Source organism: Haliotis rufescens, unplaced genomic scaffold (genome assembly GCF_023055435.1).
Source record: "Haliotis rufescens isolate VD_foot unplaced genomic scaffold, xgHalRufe1.0.p SCAF_19, whole genome shotgun sequence".
NCBI lineage: Eukaryota > Metazoa > Mollusca > Gastropoda > Lepetellida > Haliotidae > Haliotis > Haliotis rufescens.
In genome coordinates this window covers 3005345-3023555 of record NW_025963879.1, presented here as the reverse complement: position 1 = coordinate 3023555, position 18211 = coordinate 3005345, and the positions used below count along the sequence as shown (strand labels likewise).

General features: G+C 40.8%; 2 protein-coding genes and 1 long non-coding RNA gene across 14 annotated transcripts in view; 2 read left to right on the top strand and 1 right to left on the bottom strand.

The window, feature by feature from the left end:
• Positions 1-259: 259 nt before the first annotated feature.
• Positions 260-10577, top strand: LOC124120848. The gene is made up of 9 exons (XM_046483742.1): positions 260-416; positions 793-876; positions 4816-4902; positions 5756-5878; positions 7058-7195; positions 7725-7785; positions 9688-9755; positions 10104-10195; positions 10303-10577. Exons 1-9 carry the CDS (start codon positions 393-395, stop codon positions 10418-10420), a joined length of 795 nt encoding a protein of 264 aa, XP_046339698.1. The 5' UTR covers positions 260-392; the 3' UTR covers positions 10421-10577.
• Positions 10578-18211, bottom strand: part of LOC124120847 (GATOR complex protein WDR59-like) — a 94005-nt gene continuing 86371 nt past the window's right edge. For 11 of the 12 annotated variants that reach the window (XM_046483731.2, XM_046483736.2, XM_046483733.2 and 8 more), the window contains 4 exons: positions 17302-17428; positions 16222-16364; positions 11670-11777; positions 10578-11586 (listed from right to left, as the gene is read on the bottom strand). In XM_046483731.2, coding sequence (XP_046339687.1) covers positions 11450-11586; positions 11670-11777; positions 16222-16364; positions 17302-17428 — 515 coding nt within the window. In that variant the 3' untranslated portion in view covers positions 10578-11449. Of the gene's footprint in view, positions 11587-11669; positions 11778-16221; positions 16365-17301; positions 17429-18211 lie in introns of those variants that run through there. The other variant, XR_006858912.2, reaches the window with a different exon arrangement.
• Positions 15694-16069, top strand: LOC124120849. The gene is made up of 3 exons (XR_007221930.1): positions 15694-15725; positions 15847-15978; positions 16034-16069. It is a non-coding gene; the product is annotated as an uncharacterized LOC124120849 (long non-coding RNA).

Below are 18211 nucleotides of genomic sequence, written 5' to 3'. Positions count from 1 at the left end.
TTGATATTTTATAACTTTAAGTTAACAACTGTTTTTTTTCTGTAAAATATGTTCATTTCAGAGACAAGATGTTAGTCTAGTCGCGTACCAACAGTGGAACCGGTATAGCCCGCAATATCACGAATTTCGCCGTTTGAAGATTTAACTGATGGAGATGCATTCAGCCAGTATGTCGTTAACCTTTCTTTAACCTTTTCAACGCAAACATCGCAATATTTTCCAGGCTGGGCAAATGTGTAACTAAATGAATAAAAAGTGGCAAGCTTGCGTCGCGTACCAACAATGGAACCAGTTTAAGTAGCGTCCATGCAGTTGTCGTTATGATCAGCTACAGAACGCTTTACGACAAAATGGCGGCGCCCATGGAATCTCTTTGAGAGGAAGAAATCGAAATGAAATTCTTCTTTTTATTCATGGTAAGGAGTCCACCACTGAAACTTTTAGTACTGCGTTTTTCTGATGCGTGCTTTGACATAACTGAAAACAACCATGTATCGTGGATTATATTGGATAGCACAAAATAAATTATTCGCTACCCCTGTCGCCTAATGTTAGATAAATGTTAGAGGAGATAATGATCATGAATCTATCTGTCTATAGACTGCCTGTGATCCAGTGAAAAAATGACAAGTGTATTGTATACACCACTTCTTACATGTTGTCATGTCTTTGAAGAGTGATTACTGATAGTAATTTAAGCATTAAATTAAAAAAATACACCCCTGGGTAAAGGAAAAACAATATTTCACCCTTTATCATGTTTATACTTTTAATGCAGATATTATATTTCAGGTTTTTCTCTGGGCAGCTGAACCAGCTCAAGCCAACCGATGCTCCAGGGAGAGCTCCAAGATTGTACGCAATGTGATCAGATTTGTAAGTTTGGTGAAAAAACCCACAGTTGTCATGGTGGTGGTATGATAATGTGATTATTCTGGCATTTCAGTTTACCTAGCCATGAGTATTATAGTTTGCAAGGATGAAGATGATTTGCTGCAGTGAGACAAACTTTCAAATCTGTGAACCCGATTAATACAATACAATAAACACAGGATGTAAAGTTTTAGGATTTATTCAGTATATACATGATATAAAGTATGTATATCTGTGCTGTTATGTAGTCATCAGCTGCAGTGCCAGGACCAAGGGGCCGAACTGGCGAAGACCCTGGACAAACAGTAACAGATGTATATATGTAGGTAGTAGGAATCGAAGACTGTATCAGATTTCCAGAAGCAGCCTTCCTTAGTGGCTGGGAGAGTGCAGTTGATATGTAGGGTCATGGTAGAAGGGACTGCTCGGGTCTCGTGAGGATTGGACATGACAGGCAGAGGCTATCTAGCAAAAGTGTAGGCCTGTAGGATGGTCAAGTGAAGCCCAAATCAGATTGTATTACGGGAAACTTCAGTTGTGGCTGCTGTGTGGAAAGTGGAATGATGAATCCTTTCCTGGAAGTCACAAAGTGGTCGTGCGGCCTCAAGGTAGATCTGAAGCGCTTTGACTGGACATAAAAGATGTCCTCCTTGTCAGCAGGGCTCAGGATGGACACCTGTGACAAGATGGAAACAAATGATCTGGTTGGCCAGGAAGCTGATTTTTCGCGATAAAATTCCATCATAGTCCAAGAAAAACTCAAACTGGGCCCTGTTTATTTTTGGTCTGGAAGTGGTGGTGGGCTAGGTGATGTCAAAAGTGTGACGGTAGGCTTCATGTGCTTTCCACTGGTGGTCGTAGAGGGTCTTCGTAGAGGTATGGTCAGCTTCCGTGATGGTCTTTTTTACTCTCTTGGAATACGAGATCTTCGATCAAGTTGTAGTAGCAATGACTAAGTTGATCGCAACAAGATAAGTAGCCAAAGTAGACCCTAATAGCAAAGTTGAGCTTCCTAAACAGTTACTCTTGGAAAACCCTTGTGCAACAAGTGACCTCTGTAGATGCCCAAACGCAAAGATGGAGAGGTTTTGGTGACGGGTCGAACAGCTGGGAGTGAAGGTGAAGGTGGTCCCTTAGTGGAAGACGGTGGAATTTTCTTTCTGCAAGTTGGACCAACTTAGTGAACCAACTCCGAGTTGGCCAAAAGGGCACGACCAGAAGTTAGGAGACTGGTTGACGCCATTTTCTGCATGACCCATGGTAGAACAACACTTGGGGGAAAGGCGTTGGTATAGAAGCCTTCTCCCGAGATTGCTAGAGGATCGTGGTCCAAGGCTTGAGGATCAGGGATGGGAGAGACCAACCGGGATAGCTGAGCATTGAACCGGGTTGTGAACATGGCAACGTCTGGGCATGGGTAAAGTTGGCAAATCCACCTGAAGATTAATGAGTGGAAGACGTTCTGTCTGTTTGGGATAGGGAGATGCTGTTACCTATACGCAATCCAATGAAGACCAAGAGCAGGATCCATGTTCTCATAACTGCCCGAAGATGAGGTGGGAGATGGTTGATGGTTCCCAACACTACCAGCTGGCGCAGGTACAGCCACCAGAGGAACAGGAACCATAGAGAAGAAGAACGGCCTGTGCGTGTGAGCCTGTGCGTGTGAGCCTGTGCGGAAGTCGAAGAATCCAGATGAGGTACGACAGATAGTCTGGATTGAGTCTGGAGGGCAGAGGTCACTGCCTGAAGGAGCTGTTCCAATTTCTGTGCCGGATCATGAGCTTGGTCTTGATGGTCCCATGCGATAGGGAGCGGATGTGTGGATGGAGTGAGCGTCACTGAAGAGGTTGGTACAGTAGGAGGCAGTCAATCCTCAGGTGGAGAGCGGCGATCCACATGAGTGTTGATCCAGATGAGGAGAGAGAATAGGATGAAGTGTTAGCATAACCATGCCAAGAAGCGCCAGAGTCCTCACGAGAGCATTGATCCCGAAAGCAACGATCCCCAGAGCTGAGACAGTTGATCCTGAGGAGAGCGATCCTTAGTGCGACGACTGTGAGAATGACTATTCCTGATACGGCGACGCTTGGACAAAGCACAAGGTCGATCTTTGCTCCGTTGATCTTCAGTAGAGGGTGAACTCATTCTACTGGTGGAAGCCTTAGACGTCACTGTTGATTCTGAAGTGGTAGTAGCTTCTGTTGATGAGGAGTGAACGACATCAACAGAGCAGAAGACGGGAGTTGACTAGTAGCAAGCGGTCTAGGAAAGCTCAAGGGATCAATCAATGTCTAATACCCCATTCACATGCAAAACAGACCCGTGAAGATCCAGCTTATAATAGGTCTTCAGCAACCCATGCTTGCAGTAAAAAGGTGACTATGCTTGTCATTAAGAGGCGACAAACGGGATCAGGTGGTCAGGCTCGCCGACTTGGTTGATTGCATGTCATCGTATCCCAATTGCGAGGATCAATCCTAATGATGTCAGTTACTGGATTGTCTGATCCAGACTCGAATATTTACAGACCGCCATCATATAGCTGGAATATTGCTGAGTGCAGCATTAAACAACAAACAAATAACATGCACAACTTTTACTCGTAAGTAATTTTGTACATGTGTAACTATACATACGGACCCATGAAGATCCAGGGTAGAATAGATCGAATAGATAGATGCTTGTCATATATACCTGAAATATTGCTGTGTGCGGCGTTAAACAACAAACAAACCATACGTACATGTGTATATGTACAATTACTATGCGTTCACATGAACAATAAGTAAGGTGTGTAAATAAGGTATGTAAATGGTGTAACTGTAAGGCACACAAATTTATCAGCCTGTTCATCATTGTTCATGACTTTCAACATGAAAAGGTTGTTTTCAAATCAAAGTCGAATGTGATGAGAGTTACGTTACAGCCATGCACGGAATGATAGTGCATGGCCCATTTGTTTGGAAGGTGACCATGGTGATGCTGGGATGTTTTCGGGTGAATGGTTTTTAGAAGCTGGAAACTTTCTTCAAGCGCATTTCCACATCTTTTTCGAGAGAAGAAAGAAATGCATAGTGTGATATAGGATAAGTTTAAAAATTACTGAAATACTTTAAAGTGAATTGTTTGACATGGTCACAGACTGTTTAGCATCCTTGAAATCAAGGTCTATATATAAGGGATGGGTATTAGTAGGTTGGTTGTAATGAAGTTAGTCTGAGGCTGTCTCCACCCGATCATATACAGCCAGATGTTTATACGGCCACAATAACCAAGCATGTATGAGTACCGAAACTAATTTAAAATGTATTTATTTTAACTCAGATGAAAATCAGGATTGAAAAATACATCTCCATCACATCTGTTACAAATAAATGCAAACCTGTTCCGATTGAAGCCAAGAGGCAACTGGAGACAACAAATGTAAATGCACATGTACTCAGCTTATTACGCACGTCAAGATGTAGAAAGCGAATGAAACATTGATTTAAAGGTTGATTGAGGTTGTTTCCTTAAAGAACAACCCTTGAAATAGCATCATTTTGTTCAAACATAGCAGTTTTCGTATATACAGACACTCATTTACTTTGAGAAAAGGATTAAGGGGCAGTGGGGGAGCCTTTGGGTTTTGCGTGGGTCGTCACGCTGAAGACCACGTTTCGATTCCCAACATAGGTACAATGTGTGAAGCCCATTTCTGGTGTTCCCTGCTGTGCTATTGCTGGAATATTGCTAAAAGCGTCATCAAACCATACTCACTCATGGGGAAAATGTTTTAAATATTTTTGTATCATCCCTAAAATATTATTGACAAAATAGTCAGACTAAGAACATAACGTTCAGGATATAAATATGTTAAAGATTGTTTCTTCTGTTTTCATAAATTGAAAGTCTTTTAAATATTTTCATTTCAAGTGTGATATTTATTTTATTCCACAGAAACTATGGGATATATACAAGGAGATTGACAGTCAGATGCCAGATTCATGTCCCTTTTCCCTGCAGAGAGACATCTACTATGAACAGGTACTGTGTAACCATGGTAACATGTCAGTAGGCAATGCTAGGAGGTGAGGTGAAATGGGGTTTAACATCATGTCCAAGATTATTGCACTTATATAGTTGCATGTGTGAGTGCGTGCGTGCGTGCGTATGCGTGTGTGCTTGTACTAGTCCGGACTGATGCCAATTTATAGTGCTAGTACACTGTAGTGCCACAGTTTCACATGAATACCCCACTCAGACACAGTATACTGACTCCGAGCCGACCAGTCCTTGTTTTAGCCCCTTAATGCCGAGCGCCAGACAGGGTAACAAGTACCATCTTTTATCATCTTTTGGTATGACGTGGCCGGGAATCGAACCCCGACCTTCCGCACTCCGGGTGGACGCTGTACGACTAGACTGTGGAGGCGGTCCAATGCTAGGAAGGGACTAGGATACACATGAACTCATGGTGATAAGCAGTATCTGAGTATGCACCCTGATTAATTCTGTCAAACTGGAGACCTTGGACTGTGCTTTGCGGGTTGTTTACTAATAAAATTTTAGTATAGGAGAATTATAACCACAGCTAAAAGAAATTGATCTGTTGTCATGGTTGTTGATTGAAAGATACGTCTGAACGACATGGTGTAAACATATACAAAATAGCAAGGACATTATTATTCATCTTTCAGAACTGACACTTCTTCATTGACAGAGTGAAAGATTTGCTGTTTAGAATGTTTACTCACTTCTATTGCTCCATGATTGACTGATTAGACAGTTTAGCTGATGCAAGGATTTGTCAAGTTTGACAGAGAGATGTCTCGAATCAGAAGAAAAGATCTGATTTTAATGAGATTGAGGAGCACTACGTGGCAATTTCTTATTTCAGGAGCACCACAAAATGATGGAGTCCTACAACAAATGGAAGTGTGATTACTGTGGGAAAGCTTTCCTGGCTGAGCCCTTCATTGACCGCCACTTTGACCGGAGACATCCTGATAGTATCCAGCAGGTAAAGCAATTCACCCCTCACACCAGCCACAGTTGAGGACTTGACTTTAAATTTTAAGTCATCTACTTGTCTTGTCGTATGCTTGTCATCAACATGCTAATCCGACAAACAAACAGAACTTGTCCAACCTTCCTGATTTTGTGTTATGGTACCATGGTGATTAGGATTGCAACCCCTGTGGTTTGTTTGGACCAGACTTGATTATTTTCAGGCTGCGGTGATCGTCGTAATATAGCATGTATAGCTGTCTCATTGCTGACTGTCAAGAAGCAGCTATAACTCACTGTATCTCCTTGATTATTGTGATGTGCATTGTCTCTTGTCTTGCATTCTCCCTCCCCTGTTTCCAACTCTGTAGGACATACTATATGTAACACAACTATTGTCTGTTGTCTTACATTCTCCCTCCTCTGTTTCCAACTGTGTAGGACATACTATATGTCACACAACTATCACTATTGTCTCTTGTCTTGCATTCTCCCTCCCCTGTTTCCACCTGTGTAGGACATACTATATGTAACACAACTATTGTCTCTTGTCTTGCATTCTCCCTCCTCTGTTTCCAACTGTGTAGGACATACTAAATGTCACACAACTATTGTCTGTTGTCTTGCATTCTCCCTCCTCTGTTTCCAACGGTGTAGGACATACTATATGTCACACAACTAATGTCTCTTATCTTGCATTCTCCGTCCCCTGTTTCCAACTGTGTAGGACATACTATATGTCACACAACTAATGTCTCTTGTCTTGCATTCTCCGCCTGTGTGTGTCTTATGTGAGGTGTACCGTTGTGCAGGATATACTATGTGTAACACAACTGTTGTCTCTTGTCTTGCATTCTCCGCCTGTGTGTGTCTTATGTGAGGTGTACCGTTGTGTAGGATATACTATGTGTAACACAACTGTTGTCTGTTGTCTTGCATTCTCCCTCCTGTGTGTGTCTTGTGTGAGGTGTACTGTTGTGTAGGATATACTATGTGTAACACAACTGTTGTCTGTTGTCTTGCATTCTCCCTCCTGTGTGTGTCTTGTGTGAGGTGTACTGTTGTGTAGGATATACTATGTGTAACACAACTGTTGTCTGTTGTCTTGCATTCTCCCTCCTGTGTGTGTCTTGTGTGAGGTGTACCGTTGTGCAGGATATACTATGTGTAACACAACTGTTGTCTTTTACAGACTCCCTCCTCTGTGTGTCTCAGTGACTACTGTGATGTCTACCGTTGTGATGTGCTCTCCGGCCATCGTACAGCAGACTTCTGGGATATCAAGCTGTGTATTGAGGATGATATTGTAGAGATGAAGGACAAATGCAGGGTCAGATGATTTTATTGTGTCTCACATCTTCTTTGTAAGCATTACTTTGTATGGAATTGAAATGTCATCATGTCTCCCCACAAAGGGACCTTGGGTTGAACTCCTCACATGACAGCCATGCATGCTTTTCTTAAGTTCTGTTACACAGCTTGTTTATCATGCTTATCTCATGTATCTAGTGAATTTTTAATATTTCCTAACAAGAGTCAATTTTGCCCATATATGTTTAAGAAACATTTTTCACTTATGAAAATGAGGAAAAATCAAAATGATTTATGATATTTGGGTGTTGGCGATAATAGGGTGCTGGTGATAATTACTACTTGGCGATTAACTGGTCCCTAGCCAGTAGGGGAATATTGAAATTCAAAACCCTAAGATGTATGCTCCTCTGCCTTATGCCAAACATATTTTGAAGGACTGTGTGAAAAGCGGACATTTAGATTCCAGCCAGACTACACTTCTACAAGTGAAACAGTACTGTTGGTTAATGAATCCACATCACCACTGGCACTGTTGTTTCTTGCAGGCATATATGGCTCAGTGTATTCCCAAGAATTTATCACAAAATGTCACAAGAAAGTTATCAGGTATGTAGTTTTTACTCTTGTTCAAGTGTATAAGGTGGCAGTAGTCTTGTTATTTCAAGCTCTTAGGGAAAACACAGCTGTAGTAACCTGCTGGTGGACATTGAAACTGTTGATGAACTTTAAGAATAACGAGAGTAGTTGATGATGTGTGCTACCACTCAGCCTCAGTACCATCATTAACAACACTTCCCACATCTGACACTGTAACAGCCTCAGTGCCATCATTAACAACACTTCCCACATCTGACACTGTAACAACCTCGGTACCATCATGAACAAAACTTCCCACATCTGACACTGTAACAGCCTCAGTGCCATCATTAACAACACTTCCCACATCTGACACTGTAACAACCTCGGTACCATCATGAACAACACTTCCCACATCTGACACTGTAACAACCTCGGTACCATCATGAACAACACTTCCCACATCTGACACTGTAACAGCCTCAGTACCATCATTAACAACACTTCCCACATCTGACATTGTAACAGCCTCAGTACCATCATTAACAACACTTGTAACAGCCTCAGTACCATCATTAACAACACTTCCCACATCTGACACTGTAACAGCCTCAGTACCATCATTAACAAAACTTCCCACATCTGACACTGTAACAGCCTCAGTACCATCATTAACAACACTTCCCACATCTGACACTGTAACAGCCTCGGTACCATCATTAACAACACTTCCCACATCTGACACTGTAACAGCCTCAGTACCATCATTAACAACACTTCCAACATCTGACACTGTAACAGCCTCAGTGCCATCATTAACAACACTTCCCACATCTGACACTGTAACAACCTCGGTACCATCATGAACAACACTTCCAACATCTGACACTGTAACAGCCTCAGTGCCATCATTAACAACACTTCCCACATCTGACACCGTAACAACCTCGGTACCATCATGAACAACACTTCCCACATCTGACACTGTAACAGCCTCAGTGCCATCATGAACAACACTTCCCACATCTGACACTGTAACAACCTCAGTACCATCATGAACAACACTTCCAACATCTGACACTGTAACAGCCTCAGTGCCATCATTAACAACACTTCCCACATCTGACACTGTAACAGATGCAACCCAGGTTTGGATGGTGAAAGGCAGGATGATGAACCTGTGTGTCCTGTGGTTGAAAGACTTGATAGACACTACCAGTCAGCGTGGTTGCTTAACTGGAAGTAATCCTGGTTTCCAATATGAATTTAATGAAAGATTTAAAAACATCTAAAGTGTATATCTTTACTCTTCCCTGCAAATGCATGAAAACCTCTTGAAACAGAGACTGGAGTGCACTTTTTTTGACATTTTGAAGTAGTTTCAGATTCTTTATTTTTGTTTTTACAATGTTTGTTTAAGGATTATAGATACATTGTTTGGATGAGTTTGTAATAAAAATGGAGCTGCCTACATGGTTCATTGGTTGCTTGATCTGTGCATATTGTGCATTGTTTTGCAATGAAGTTAAGTCAATGTGACCTGCCGATATTCATGTATGTGTCCCTATTACTTAATGGCTTGAATACAGCTTATGTAAGACAGAAAGGCCCAAAAGGCATGTATTCATGGAAATGATACACAAAGAGCCTGAGTCAAGTTACGAGGTCTTTCTCCGAAAGTATACACAAGAATGCAACCCCAGAGGTTGTTTTTCAATGAGCAGTTCCGTGCAACAGTTGCACATGCATGTCAGGATGTATTATTACCTAGAAAGAATTCATACTCAGAGCAACAAAGTGAGGTCACAGATTTATATATGTTTTTTTAAGAGTCCTACGTGAAAGAGCAGTTTGGTATATATTGTACCTGTCTAAACAAGTACAAGTATGTGTTTCCCATCCTATGAGCTACACACTTCTTGACTGTTGCAGATGAGTTGGATGAGGCCGTCTGCTCCTACCTGACCTGCAGCAAGTACTGGGATGTGCCAGTGGCCGGGGTCAGTGTCATCCCTACTCATGTTTACAGTACAATTACACACTGTTGAACCAGATTGTACATGATTACTGGACAAAAAAGATATGTTAGTCGACTTGTCACTTCCCCTAATGTTGGTCTTTGGATCCACATTGTCAAACACCAGATTATCCCAGAAGACTTGAATAGGTGCATCAGACACAAAGTTTGTTTTCATACATCAGTAGAATTATTATCGGAACTATAAATATCAACCATTCATTTCGTACTCGTTTCGTATTTTTATCCAAAATGAAAGCCTTCTTGGTTGTTTTGGTTTAATTGATAACTGCACTTTCACAAGATATTGTAAGGTTTTCCTTCTTTCTAGTCGGATGCTGCAACAGCAATGTACATCATCATGTCCATCCTCATCACCTTCAGCGTCCTCGTCTACTACTGCATATTCTACCAGTATTTTTAGTAAGTACAACAAAGCTGAAGTGTGGGTCTAAAGGCTAAAGTATATTTACCAAACTAATATTTGTTAATAAGGAAAGCTAATGAAAACAATTATTTATTTTTTTCAGCACGGATGCATTTTCTGACAACATATCATATGATCCAATTATTAAGAATCATCGAAGTTACAGCATCAACTCTCCAAAAGGTGACATCAGACAACGATCTCAACATGGTTTACCCTGAAATAACATTTGTGAATGAACATTGTGTGTCAAGGCCTTGAAAGCTCTACAGCATGGTGTTTTCTTCCCTTCTTGACAGATTGAACCAAGATTGACAAACCGCCTTCATCTCGAATTATTTATTATGGATTTTTTTAATAAAAATATATACACATGAATATGTGAAATAATTTTATTTACATTTTCAAGATTTAAATCAGCATGGTTGGCACATTGAGACACTTTCACCAGGTCGGACACATTGTCTCTCTCCTGACCTGGATGGCACATTGCAACACTTTCACCAGGTCGGATACATTGTCTCTCTCCTGACCTGGATGGCACATTGCAACTCTCACACTTTCACCAGGTCGGAGACACTGTCTCTCTACTGAATCTGTTGCACCATCATCAGGTCGGACACACCACGACGCTCTCACTTTCACAAGGTCAGACACACCGCGACGCTCTCACTTTCACAAGGTCAGACACACCGCGACGCTCTCACTTTCACAAGGTCAGACACACCGCGACGCTCTCACTTTCACAAGGTCAGACACACCGCGACACTCTCACTTTCACCAGGTCAGACACACCGCAACGCTCTCACTTTCACCAGGTCAGACACACCGCGACGCTCTCACTTTCACCAGGTCGGACACACCGCGACGCTCTCACTTTCACCAGGTCGGACACACCACGACGCTCTCACTTTCACCAGGTCGGACACACCGCGACGCTCTCACATTCACCTGGTCGGACACACTGTCTCTCTCCTGACCTGGATGGCACATTGTGACACTTTCACCAGGTCGGACACACTGTCTCTCTCCTGACCTTGATGGCACATTGCAACTCTCTCACTTTCACCAGGTCGGACACACTGTCTCTCTCCTGACCTTGATGGCACATTGCAACTCTCTCACTTTCACCAGGTCGGACACACTGTCTCTCTCCTGTCCTTGTTGGCACATTGTGACACTTTCACCCAGCATTGCTGGCACTTTGAAACAGTGGCCCAGTCCAGACCTACTCCGCCATGTGTTGTATGTCACACCATCAGCATGGTTGGAGCCTTGAGACATTCACATCCACAGCCAGTGGGACACACCAACTCGGTGCGGAACCACTCCGCCATATGCTCCGTGTGACCTCCATGAGTGCATGTGATGCAGAAGTTGGCAGCTCCTGGAAGTAGATATTGCAACAGTAAGGACAAACCAACAAGCCAACTATATAGTTTCTTACTACTTGTATTGTTTGACACTTACCTCGCACTCCCGTGTGGCAGATGGCACATTCTAACACAAGATGTTTGCATGATGTACATTGTGGGCCTCGGGCTTCTCGATGGCAGACTGTGCAACGCACAGAAAACTCTGAAAGCATACACAACATGTTTATAAAAAGCACCACAGTAAAAATGTAACTTCTACGACACACAATGAAAAGGACTGGGTTCTAAAGGTCCAGTGTGAGTGAGTGGGTGAGTACGGAGTAACCCTCTGGATGCCGAGGGTTTTTTCTGGCGAACATTTTCCTAAGATCGGAAAAGTGAAGGTTGTGCGAGAATTGTGCTCACGCAGCACTGGATCTACCTCTGGCTATAAAATTATGCAGAGGTGGAAAATATTAAATTTCCTATTTGATGGTGTAAATTTAACTGCAGATATTAAACAGGTTTTAAAAAGACACTTCTAAGTGTTGTCCGAGAATTTATTCTGCGTTGAAAAACAGTAAATTTCTCCGCTTTTTATCGTACACCAAGTACTGTGCAACAATTTGTTTTATTTAGAAGCTTTACGGAAACTGTCAGCGAACAAAATACTGCCTAATATCTGAACGACATAACTACATATCAAATGAAGTTATATGCATATGTATAACCACATACATTCAATGCCAAAAATAGCATAACGTAAATGACTGATTTTTCTGACATCAAAAGGCAACAGAGAGGTTACACACGTACAAAGAAAAGGGGGCATAACTCCGCTATGCTCAGCACTAGTTTATTGTAGCTCAGGTCAATTGGTGAGAATTAGCTGTGGATAAGGACAATACATTTTTGTGGTGTTTTGTTCACAAGGAAGCAAACTAATCCAACACAAATATCCATATTGAAACTGTATACGTTTAGTTATTAAAAAAAACAACATAAAAAATGATGAAATCGTAAAAGAGAAATGGATGGCCCTATCTAACCTATAACTTAGTCCTTAGATTCCAACATTCTCCTGATTGTGTAAGTGTAATTTGACTAATGTTGCACCATTATTAATGGAGCACAAGCCTTATCATCAAATGTAATGAAATACCCCAAAAATAACACCATTCCTTTTGACGTCATGGCTGGTTTTATGTCTTTGATAACGTCGGAGAAAGACGACACTGGTATTAAGATTAGTATATATCTCCCATAATTTTCGTTCATGGTATGGAAAATCTTGATGTGTAAAACGGAATTTGACGCTTTTTCGACACAACATAAAATGACTGCTTTCACCAAGTAAATAATGTCTTGAATATGTAAACGATTAGATAGTTTATCGTGCATCTTAAATGGACAAGACGCACCTGTTTGGCATCAATTTACATAATGAAATACCCAAAAGAATATTTCAAAACAACCAAAATTATATTGAATATTGGACATATATTTGTGCATTATTATGTTATCATTTCTCTTCATCTCGTCTCAGAATTACACAATAAAAGATGCGAAGAAAGCTCTATTGGTATAGAATTATCAGGATCATCGTACAGGGTACCTGGTACCTGGCATGGGTTATATTTTTCATACTTTTTACAATTCCTTGAGAAATAAAGTAAACAGTTTAATATCCTGTGATCACAATATTGAAAATAAGAATGAACCCATTGATTATATAATGCAAAACGAGAGGAATAATTCGTAAATTGTTTGTGACTAACGCGCACCTGGCGAATCATTAGATATCACTGTTCTGTACATCAAACGACATAAAAAACATTTCAATTGAGAAATGTGTGCATAAATTTTAACGAAACATATTATCCATTTTGTTAAAGTAATATATTCAGTTTTAGTTATAAAATAAAATGAAACGGCTATTCATGAACATTGGTTATATGAACTTATAATATTGACTATTACACAACCCAAGAAATACGTACATGCTGCAGTTACATTTACACTTCATCTTGTAACACTTGTCCAAAGGAAACAACAAAACAAACCAAAGGAAAGAAATATCGTATTTGACATTATAAACCTATACATTCTTATGTAAACAATGTTCAAACAAACAGATTATCAAAGGTTCTTTCATACATGTTGTGGCCTCTATTTACGTATGATATCATTTTGAAAATTGACAAATATCCAAAGTCAAATTAATTGTGTGAAAAAATGTATAAAAGATATGCAAAATCTGCATCTTAACTGAAACTGTAAACAGCATGATAAAATGATCGTGTGCACTCTCATTCAAGGACCGTCACCTCAAAGAAATTACCAAACATGTACAACAATGTTGACGTATGACATCACTACCAGTGACTGGCTTTTACTAAATGGCGTGTTCACTGTCATCAATAGGCGGGATTTTACGAGTACTTTCGTGGATTCAGGGATCGTATATACATAAATGTGACAATCTATGTACTGTTATTTGTTGTTATATTTTTCATTGAAACCAACGGAAATAGTCAGAAATTCCGATAAATACCGTCGTTGTGCGTGATTTTGCGTCAGTCATGGCGTCACACATGACGGCAACTTTGACAATTTCTGTTGAAAATATCAAATTATTGCAATGTATCTATTTTAAATTCCCTAATTCTTCCTACGATTCTCTTTCCATGCATATTCTGAAAATGTTGAGCCAATATCTTGAACGAATAGACGAATGAATAGCGCAGAATAGCAGAAAATGCTACACTGTGTAAAATCTGAATTTTGCTTTGTTTACTTTTCAAACAAGTACATTTTTTTAGCACAGCGTTTGTTTTCACAGCTCATTTATTTTGCTTGATTTCATCTACGTGATTTTGTAAACATTATCCAATATGGCGGAAATTTCACATCAGCATTCGTGTTTGCATATTTTCTAAAACATTCGAAATGATTGTAGGGTTATCGGAGACGTTTTGGAATGATCATTGGTGATTTCATATAAGACAGATACACGTGATTACTAATATTCTATTTTTGAAATTCATTTCTCTGAGTAAATATCTGAAATTTAGATTTCAAAACATGCTGTAAACAATGCCGGAGTGGTGATTTAGCAATGTGTAAAAAATGGCGACATTTACGATGTACCTAATTTTCAGAGATCATTTTCAGTACTTTTGCTTGGCCTAAACTGCCAGTGGATGATATCACAGAACAGGAAATTTCCCACCTTATTCAAAACTGTGAAATGTATCTGTGTGGGTGATGTATTTTTAATTTTATTCGACTTCCAAGTGGGGGTTGTAGAGGAGGGACATGTATGTCCCTGTGGCATCCAGGGGGTTAAGGCACATTTAGCAATATTCCAACAATATCACAGCCAGAGACACTGGAAAATGGCCTTCACACATTGTACCCATGTGGGCAATTCAGCACTAGGCTACCATAAAGGCAATAGAATCCTTGATTAGTCATTGACGTTTAGGCCTGGAACAGTTTTGTGAAAAAGATATTTGTTGAAAAGTCATGGAAAACAATATTACAGAGCTATTTTGTCTGGTGATAAGTGTCAGTGACAGGCAAATAAGTGCTTTGACCAAAGTGAAGGAAAGTTGAATTACTTGAGTTAAGATTGTGATTTTGATTTTATTGATATACATATAAATGCCATATCATGGAAAACTGGCATAAATACCCTAGATATTCATGGAAATTTGTCAGGCTAACAGTGTCTGAAAGGAGCTGGCCATTTTGTATGTAGTAGCAGTCGAGATGGGCGTGTTGAGACTGGTCTACACAATGAGCCACATCCTGAACAGGCTTCAGCTTACTTGACCTACGGGATGCAACTCTCCCATCTTGAAATGAGTCGTGACTATGGCTGTTTGAGGTGTGACTTTTCATCCCTCTTGACAAGGGGTTACAGACAGAAGACTCATCCACCCCACACAACTATCTAGTTATTCTTCCTTACAATGGTCAATAAATTTAGAGGACCAGTTACTTTTGCTGTTGAGTATATAACATAACAATTATGGTAATGTGGAGATGAACTTGAGTATGCGAGCTACATGTTACCTACCAATTCCTTTATGTGGTGGAGGTGAGCTGGAGTATGTGAGCTACATGTTACCTACCAATTCCTTTATGTGGTGGAGGTGATGTGGAGGTGAACTTGAGTATGTGAGCTACATGTTACCTACCAATTCCTTTATGTGGTGGAGGTGACGTGGAGGTGAACTTGAGTATGTGAGCTACATGTTACCTACCAATTCCTTTATGTGGTGGAGGTGAACTTGAGTATGTGAGCTACATGTTACCTACCAATTCCTTTATGTGGTGGAGGTGATGTGGAGGTGAACTTGAGTATGTGAGCTACATGTTACCTACCAATTCCTTTATGTGGTGGAGGTGAGCTGGAGGTGAACTTGAGTATGTGAGCTACATGTTACCTACCAATTCCTTTATGTGGTGGAGGTGATGTGGAGGTGAACTTGAGTATGTGAGCTACATGTTACCTACCAATTCCTTTATGAGGTGGAGGTGATGTGGAGGTGAACTTGAGTATGTGAGCTACATGTTACCTACCAATTCCTTTATGTGGTGGAGGTGAGGTGGAGGTGAGCTGGAGGTGAACTTGAGTATGTGAGCTACATGTTACCTACCAATTCCTTTATGTGGTGGAGGTGATGTGGAGATGAACTTGAGTATGTGAGCAGCCTGGTTGTGTAAGCCCCATTTGTACAGCAGGTTGGAGTAGGCCTTCTTGTACAGATCGTACTGGGACCATATGGCCGGGTCCAGCATTCTGTGGACCAACAGAAACACACTGTAGTGTACTTCGGGACTGAAATCTTCAACAGCCCTAGAATTCCATTTTGTAAACCTGTTTACCTTAACCTCGAATCTTAAACTGATTCAACCTCATTCACTTGTCCCCAGACCTTGCACAAGACAAAAATGTTTACTATATTTACATTTTCTGTCAGTTCATCTGTTCCTACTTGTATCAAAATTGAAGCATTGATAACTGGTTCAGAATCATAGCCCGCAAATGCTACTGGTCAATGAGGACTACCTTCACTGGATTCTTACTTGTCCCCAGCACAATGGGTTGCTGAAGACCAATTGCGCCCCGGATCTCCACAGGCCCAATCTATAAGTAATCTTTATTAACACCCTATAATAGAACTGAACATTCACCACAGTCCATAATTTCTTGTGTGTATTACTTACTTTTATACAGAAAACAGCAATGCAGAAAGGGAATATTGTTGCCCAGTAACTATCATTAAAAAGGTTTTCATAGATGTTTGTAACATGATTGCTTTGTCACTCTGTAAAAGGATGCAATTTGGAAAATCTGTGATAATTGGAATTAAATCATTGGTGTGACTGACTATGGTTTTGATGAAAATACATCATCTGTTGCATTGTATTTTGTCATCAAAACTCTTCAAAATCTGTAAACCATCCCATCACAAGCTACAACAAGTGATTATTAGTTGGTAGTATTAAAAATATGCCTCAAGCAATGTCAATGTCTTTATAAAGGTACTGTGGTGTATTTTAGGTTTTAGTTTCATAGATGATTCCAGCACTTTGATGGTAAAACGGCAAAGTAAGCACTTTTCATAAGACATGGTAAAATACAAGCACTTTTCCTATGTGTGCAAGACCCTGGATGTACACTGAGTGTGAGTGACAGACATCTGGCTGCTGCTGCTGCTGGCGGCAGGACTCACTTGCAGTTGTTCTCATGCTGCTCCTGCTCCCACTGTGCCGCCTTCTCCGCGGGGTCCGGCTCGTCCAGGATGCGATAGTCATCGCAGCTGTCAGACCAACTGTTGGACCGCTTGTTCTTCAGCACAGCTACACAAGTATACATACTCACCATTATACATGGTTAGGGCTTCAGACTAGACAACTGGGGTCAGCAATAGGTGTCATGTATCATTTCCGATAAAATTCTTGAAATCGAAATACCAGATTACCTCCAATTAACAAGTACATACAGTTTCAGCAATCTGAGAGAAATATCTTGGCACAACTAGAATGTGTGTTTCACTGTGTACACTGAGAACTCATTCATTTGGTTAAACGTGCAGCTCCAGTATGCTGACAACAACAGGAACTAGGTTTTCATGTTGTACTCATGTAGGAACATGGGTCTTGCTGCTTTCAGCAATATTCCAGCAGTATCACAGTGGGGGACACCAGTCATGGCTTCACACATTGTAACCGTTTTGGGAATCGAACCCAGGTCTTTGGTGTGGCAAGCAAACACTTTAACCCCTAGGCTACTACTAAGCATAGTTACTGGTGCCTATTAGACTTTAATACAGAAGGGCAGTGCACAACTGGTATAGAACTGCCTAGTCAATACTATGGAAAAGTTGGTTCACTACCGTTCGGTCTCTGAAAACAAATTAACTTGTGTATGCTTCAAACAAGTGCCCCTTTGTCACTTTCCTAAGAGCCAGGCGAATATGGTACATTATTAAAATTTGAGTTAGTATACAAGTAGATTTTTAACAGGACTGCCAAATAGGTAGCAGTAGAACCTTTACCCAGTAGTCTACACACTGGCTCTATTCCTGTCATCTGACAAACTGCAGCACAATGACAATTTTATGGCAAATGATACATGAACCC